Genomic DNA, 7,847 nt, shown 5'->3' on the forward strand with positions numbered 1-7,847 from the left:
GGATGGATGGGCGGATGGATGATCTCTTCTGCCACTGGCAGAGAAGAGGAGGGGTTCGGCAGGTCCTGGGGACACTGGGCCCCCCGAGGCCGGGGAGCTGTGTGCCGCTGTGCCGGGGGGTGGCAGTGTTAGAGCAGAGAAGGAGGACGCTGCCTCCGTGCGGGCAGGGAGCTTGCAAAGTCCCGGAGTCGGGATGCCCCGAGCCCCGAGCATCCTCCACCCCGCAGCCCAGCAGCTCTCCAGAGTCCTGGGGCTGGGGCTGAGTTTTATTTCTGTGCATATCTCTGGGCAAAGGGAGGAAATAAAAAAAATAATGACTTTAACTGACAATTTTTAGCGAGGCAAAAGGAAAAACCAAACAGCTGTTCTGGGTTCCCGCTGCTCGCAGTTTTGTGTGAGCTAGGATTGCACCCACCCACATCTTGAGCAGATCCCAGGGACATCTCGGCTTCCCGCCAGCCTCAGTTTCCCCATCTGCAAAGTCAGAGCTGTTCAGATGCATTTCCCAGTGAATCATTCACCGCCACCCACCTCTCAGCCTGCTGCACAGAAAACACCCAGCCCTGCCTATAAATTTGGGGCTGCTCACCTGCAGAGCATCCCAGAGACTGTGGGGTACAAGCTGCTTAGGACCAGTTGTGCTTTGGGGAGTCACTGAGTCCTTCACCCCTTTTTAACAGGATAGCACATCCCTCATGCACAGAAAAACCACAAGCACAAGGGATACAGGAAGGTGTCATCCTCACCCTGCCCCCATAGCCCTCTCTGTTCTTGTTTTTGCAACTTGAGCTATGGGACTGATTTATATAGAATTCATGTGCTGTAGGGAAAGGCATTTTTATGGCATCCAAATACTGATTAGATCTAGCTGTGACACTCACCTTGTTCATAGCATATCCATTTATTAATCTTCCCTTATTCAGCTATTTTATTAATTATTGATCGTGCACGCTTGGTGAAATTGGGTAGCCGAGGAGTGACATCCAGTGGTTTAGGCACACAAAGAGAAATGAGCATTTTCCTACCCAGAACTTCTGAAATTTGAAATCAATGGTGTGGTCAATAATCTTTTAAACTGGAGCAAGCTGGGTTCATTATTTCAAAAGCATTAGTTTGCTCCTACAGGGGATCACTCCCAGCTCGAGCAGGGAGCAGGGTGGAGGGGATGGAGATAAGGTGAATGCAGATCTGGCATTTGAACCACCCCCAACAGTAGGACCAGGGGATGCTCACCAAAACCAGTAGAGGAATGGTTTAAAACAGGAAAGTCCTGGTTTTATGCAGCAGGCAGTGCATCTCAGGGAGCATTTGCAGCCCATGAGGCCACAGAGATGCAGAGGACCAGCAGGTCAAGCTGAGGGACAATGGGTCCATGAAGAGATGGCAAAGGGATATGGGGTGACAGTTTTGGCTGCTGGGGTAGTGAATGCGAGGAAGCCCAGGAACGGGCTGTCCCTGTTGGCATCTCCACTGCGGACAGCAAACAGGGTGAGCTGGGCCATGGTCTGACATGGCTGGGCATCAGCTGTGCTCTTATGCTCTTGGCCAAACACTGCTAACTGATTTTTATGCAGACACGTTATTTTTATTGGGTTTTTTTTTAAAAAAAGAAATAATGATATAGAAAGTTATTTCAGATGGCATCAATGTAAGAAATTTTCACATAAATGAAATCTTCGCTGGGTCTTTTCTCTTTAAATCTAGCATATATGTGAAAATGAAAGTATTTGCCAGCAAGTCATAATTAGGAGAATGAAAGCACTTGCGCTACTCTGGGACATCCGCAGGGTACAGCAGTGTTCATGAGTTTACTTATGGGAGAACAAAAAGTGGCTCCAGAATGACGCCCCGTATCTGCAGAGCAGCCCAAAGTGTAACCTCTCTCCACAGACCAAGTCACCCAGAGCTTCTTAACATGTCAGGACTAAAAAAAAAAAAAACCACCAAACAAACAGTTTAAAGAGTTTAAGACCTTTAAAACTCCTACTGCATGCTCACTGGGACCCATGCAATCTGAGGCTCCGGCTCCCCTAGGCTTCAGCACACTCCAGCACCAGCCATGCAAGCCCTGATTGTGCCGTCCCTGGATATTAATTATTCTGAAAAACATTTCTAAAACCCCAAAGATCTGCGAGCCACCAAGAGACCAATTTGCACTGTTTTCACTGGCGTTGCCACACAAGTGTAAAAAATCAGTGTTTCAAAACAAACATGTTTGGAAACGCAACTTCTCCTGAATGTTTATGGGGAGTATTTTTAACATAAGGACCCAGGAGCTTCGTCATCAGGGGCACCACATCCGCTCGGATGCAATCAGAAATTCAAGTGGGAAATTGCTCCAGAAGGTGTATGTCAGAAAATGCATGGAAACGAGCAGAGTCATTACCTATCCTGTTTGTGCGGAGCGTGATCACGGCTTAGCGTTGACGTTACTTGCTCTCATGTCCATGGAGCAGGGCCAGATCCTGCCTCCTGCACAGGCAAAAGGGGACACATGCCTTTGGTCTTCTTGCACCAAGAGGCGCTCCAAGAAGTGATGGCAGAAACCAGATGACCAGAGATGATCATGCGAGGGGGGACAGGGTAGAAGCAGTAGCAGTCTTGATCTGCAAATCTGAACATTTTTGAAAATTTGCAAAAACTTTCAGATTTGCAGATTGAGGGAAGGTGAGGCTGGGACACAGCGGGGTTTGGGCTCCAGGCAAGGAGAGGAAACCATAGGGAGCACCAGTGAATCTCACACAATGGCAGATGGCAGAGGAGAAGCGATTCATGAGCTGGAGGAGCAGAGTGTGGCAGTGGGAGAAGGTAGCTCAGACAAGTCTGAGGGCAAAGGGAAGGAGGGAGAAGAAAAGGAGATAAAAAGAAACATGGGTTGTAAGTAATGAACCGAGCTGAACTAGCATGGGGCTTGGCTATTCTGCCATCCCAACAGGTGGTCCCAGCTAGGAAGAGGGGGAGCACCCATGTGAAAGGACTTGGTATTCAAGAGGCACCAGGGTCTTGTTCAGGAAGGTCTGGTTGGCTTCTGTCTGACAGCTCTGCTGCCCTGTCCCACACCTGGCCAGATGTGCTCAGGAAGGGGGGATGGAGTGCGGAGGCTGCTGCTCGGTGCAACTGTAGTGCAGGGAAGGGATTTGTCCCCCACCCAAACATGGGCACAGGTTCCTCAGGGAAGTCATGGAGTCTCCATCTGTGGAGATATTCAAAACGTGACTGGACGCAGTCCTGGGCAACCTGCTGTAGATGATGCAGATGATATCAAGAGGTGCCTTCCAACATCAATAATTTGGTCATTTGTCATACAGCGTTTAGCAGCCTCCTTTGCTGACAGCTGCTAGACACACTTGAGCAAGTCCCCGCAACTTCATGTGTAGCATTTTCATGGTGCAATTTCTCCAGCTATTCCAGATGTCTGCTTCTGAATCAAGTTTTTGTTATGTATCTAGATGCTTCTGAGATGCAAGTGGGTGCATTATTTATGAATTGCTAATACTGTAATCAAATCTGTATTTTTCTGTATGGTGTCCAAGGACACATCCTGCACCACAGAAGCCTGAGTGCATCAGAACCTATTTACACAGGACAGGATTTAACCCCTTCTAATTGCCATCCAACAGTTTTCACTTAAGATGGTTAGGGGACAGTGAAGATATTTATGTAGGCATCTGGAGCAAGAAGACATTTGCTTGGGAGGACATTTGGAGAAGGAGTTTAGTTTAGTAGCTATGAATTGACCCTCAAAGGGAATGTCTCCCTCCATTGACTATAGAGCCAGCTGTCAATGGCTTCTCATGTTGCATGCCTGGATTTCCCAGTCCACACAGCTCTCAAGGGCTGTCACTTTTCCCCTTGGCCTCAGCCACACTTGACAAAGCCTCCAAAAGAAGAAGCTGTGAGGTTTAGAGGCAATGGTCTCGGGGATGGAGAGGGCAAGGAGATAGGCTGCTCACAAAAGTGGCCCAGAGATGGCTGCAGTAGTCACCTGGTTGCCCATGTAAAGGGGCTGGATCTTGGCCAACATACCTAGACATACCTAAGCACGGTGTATGGAGCAGTCCTGGGCTCCTGTCTGAGGTGGAATTAAGAACCAGAGGCCAGCCTGCAGAGACAGCACTCAAGGAAACTCCTGAGCAGCCAGAGATATTGCTGAGCCCAGTCCCATGCACATTGTCTTTGCAATTGCCCACTCCTCCTGCACCAGCTAAGCCATGTAGCCGGCTTGACCTGGAAATCCTGGAAAAAAGAGGTGCAGCTAGAGCAGATACAAGTCGGGATCCTCTGCGGTTGCAATTGCATTTGGGCTGTGCCCACATTTGGGAGAGCTGCTGCTGGCCCTACCTGAGAGCTGCTCCTCTGCCTTGGCCGTGCACTACATCTTGGGTGGTGTAGAGGGGGTGGTGGAGACCTTCACACCCCCCGAGTGTGACCCGGGCATTGGGAAGGAAATGCCAAAGGAAGCGCCAATACTGAACTATAGTAAGCTCCTCCAGATCTGGAAAGAAAAGACTGGTCTTCTTCCAGTGTTTCTCCACCAGCCTCAACACAACAGCCCACTTCCATCACACAGCAAACCTTGGGTAGTGAAAACTCTTCCTTTGCTCCTCTTGACTATGCAAATCTGTTGTATGATCCCATCTGCTGTGCAACAGGGGGATTCAAAACTGTTGAGATGCTCTATTGGGAAAATAACATGTGGGTCTCCCAGCTCAAGGTAAGAAAACATCACGGAGAGCATCGCTGGGGAGCACCTCTGGGTGGGGAGCAGGGCAGCGCGTTCAAATACGTTCAATATCAGTAGTGGCTTTGCCCGTTGATTTATTGCAGGAGTTTTGCACTTCCCACTAAGGATAACATTAAGGAAGGGGAAGACCTTGTTATAACTTCAAAGTGCACGTGAGTTATTGTTGATACTATCCTGTTAATGCAGTAATATTTTTCAGACTAATTAAGTGTTTCATTTTTATTTACTTTTTTCTCATGGGGTCCAGGATGGAAAAATATGATTGTAATACATGTCAACAGGCTCCAAAGATTGAGAATTTGATCTACTATGTCTGAAAACAACTTCAAATCAATGCTAATTTTAAGGACATTACATGCTGGCAATTTTAATTCAATATGATAAATTATCTTGGGTTTTTTAATAGCATGGCATTGTTTACACTAATTACATATTTGAAGCTTACCAGTTTGGAAAAAAATAATAACAAGGAAGAGAAATGGAGAAGGGTAGATTGGATGAGAGGTAGAGAGTAAATGAAATAACAATTGTATTTCAATCTCAGTGTGGCAGAAAATCTATTTATTTGTAATATTAAATGGATCTCTCCTATATGGTTATGGAGATGACTTTCTGGGTGAAAGGTAAAACTATCTGAAAATTACCAGAGATTTAATAATATTAGGAAATTGCATGAGACCAACCATTACTCTCAACTACTTGTGGCCAAGCACAAAGCATTTCCAAGAGAGCTTTATTTCCCCTCTCTTAAATTGGGATAAGGAAACCAAGAAAAGGCATAAAAACTTAATTAAGCTTCATTTCTCCTTCTTTTTTTAGCATAAACCTAAGGAAAACAAGGGTGGTTTTTCTTCTGAACATTATCTTAGTTTTGATTTACCCAATGTTAAAGAAAATAGATACAATCCAAAGGAATTTGTGCCTATGAAAGTGCAGCAGCTGTTTCGTGGCTTGAATATAAGATGCTGGAAGTTTCCAAAACGCTGCTTTATTTTTCTATTCCATAGAGTTTGGGCAGAATAGTCCTTTCCAATATGCATTAAATCTTTATGAGCAACAAAGGAAGTATTTCTATTGAGACGAAGGAAAATCTTTGTAACTCAGGAATTTTAAAAGCTCATTATGTAATATAAATGGAGAAGTATGGCACACTCTTTCTTATCCTTCCTGGAGAAATCCAAAAAGTATCACAAGCTTATATGAATAATGCAGTTGCAGAGTACATTATATAAAATAAAGATATGTAAGGGCTGTAAGCTGACACACATCATGTCCCCCTCCATCTGAGCTGAAGTCACTGACAGATACTTATTCCTAGTTTTTTATTACAGTGTCTTTGAACTTCATGAATTTCTAAAACATTTCTTACTATGGTAAAAGACATGATGTTGACCTACATCAGCCAAAAAAATTACCATGAAAATTCCTTTGCTTTTATGTACTGGAAAATGACCTGGAAGTCAACAGAAATTCTACATTTTCATCTGAATTACAGCAACAGCAGCAGAAATCAACTGCATGCTGCAATGACCATGGGAAATGCAGTGAGCTGCAAGCAGCCAACCAGAAGTAACATGGGCATGAAAAACGGTGATGAGAATGACTTTGGGTAGCAAAGATTGTAATAACCTAGCAAAAGAGAGATGGATGATTGACTGCTTCTGAGCTAATTCCATGAATTCCCTTAGAGAAGAGAAATGGGCCCTTCCATAACACTGCTCATCTCCTCGGTGCAGAATGGGGCAGAGGAGCTGCCTCCCCCAAAATGCCCCTTTTCCCCATGGACCAGAAAAGGGACCCAGGAGGACCAGTGCAGATGGCGGGGCTCTGCATGGAGAGCACCCAAAGCTAGGTGAGACAAATCCTTGCCCTTCATGCCCAAAGCTGGAGAGCGTGCCATCTATAGACGTAACCCACATCATCAACAGAGAATCCAAATCATCTTAATTGCGGGTTAGAGACAAGAGGGGCCAAGCTGTGTCTTGCAACGTGCTCAGCTCTGTGAGATTTCATGCAACGTGTGTTTTCCTTGCAGAACCTCTGCAAAGCTCCTTAGAGAAATGTCTTCCTGCACATCAGCCTGTTTCCTTACTCCCTCTTTATCCTTGCAGGCGTTTTGACCAGCTCCACCATGGAAAGCTGCAGCAGCAATGCTTCCACCAAAGTCTTTTTCTTGGTGGGGTTTCCAGCTCTCCAGGATTTCCAGACCCCCCTCTTCATTGTGTTCTTGCTCTTCTACCTGCTGATCATGGTTGGTAATGCCATTATCATCACCGTGGTTGTGGTCGACCATACACTTCACAAACCCATGTACTTTTTCCTGATTAACCTCTCTGTGTTAGACATGCTGTTCACAACCACCACCATCCCCAAAATGCTGGTGATGTTCCTGGCCAACGCTAAAACCATCTCGTTTTGGGGCTGTTTTCTGCAGATGTACAGTTTTCACGGGCTCACAGTAACTGAGGCACTTCTCCTCGTGGTCATGGCTTACGACCGCTACGAAGCCATCTGCAACCCCCTCCAGTACCCGGCCAAGATGACAAGAAGAGTGAACAGCCAGCTGGCAGCGAGTGCCTGGATCACTGCACTGCTAATACCTGTACCCGTCGTCGCGCAGACCTCTCGGCTAGCTTATGGACACACAACCACAGTTCACCACTGCTTTTGTGACCACCTGGCAGTGGTACAAGCTGCGTGTTCGGACTTCGGTGCCGATTTCCAGACTTTCTTGGGGTTCTCCATCGCTATGACAGTGTCGGTTGTCCCTCTGTTACTCGTCACCCTCTCGTACATCCACATCATCCTCTCTGTACTAAAAATCAACTCCAAAGAAGGACGCATGAAAGCTTTTTCAACATGTACTTCCCATCTGCTTGTGGTGGGCACTTACTACTCCTCCATTGTTGTGGCGTACGTATCCTACAGAGCAGACATCCCCGTTGATGTTCATGTCATGAGCAATGTTGTCTTCTCTATTTTGACTCCCTTGTTAAACCCCATCATTTACACTTTACGGAACAAGGAAGTAAAATCTGCAGTTAAAAAGTCTATTTTTCTGAAAATCTTTCCCCTTTCTAAAAAATTCAATTTATTTGGGTAA

General features: G+C 46.0%; 1 protein-coding gene across 1 annotated transcript; it reads left to right on the forward strand.

Moving 5' to 3' along the window:
* Positions 1-6,875: 6,875 nt before the first annotated feature.
* LOC104837554 (olfactory receptor 2AT4) lies at positions 6,876-7,847 on the forward strand. The gene has a single exon (XM_010576760.1). The coding sequence runs from the start codon at positions 6,876-6,878 to the stop codon at positions 7,845-7,847; it is 972 nt and encodes a 323-aa protein (XP_010575062.1).

The sequence above is a fragment of the Haliaeetus leucocephalus genome, unplaced genomic scaffold (assembly GCF_000737465.1).
Source record: "Haliaeetus leucocephalus isolate CR32 unplaced genomic scaffold, Haliaeetus_leucocephalus-4.0 Scaffold536, whole genome shotgun sequence".
Classification (NCBI taxonomy): Eukaryota; Metazoa; Chordata; class Aves; order Accipitriformes; family Accipitridae; genus Haliaeetus; species Haliaeetus leucocephalus.

Bases quoted from the DNA above. Each gene is read 5' to 3' on its own strand.
- LOC104837554 (XM_010576760.1), top strand. From the start codon at position 6,876: ATGGAAAGCTGCAGCAGCAATGCTTCCACCAAAGTCTTTTTCTTGGTG.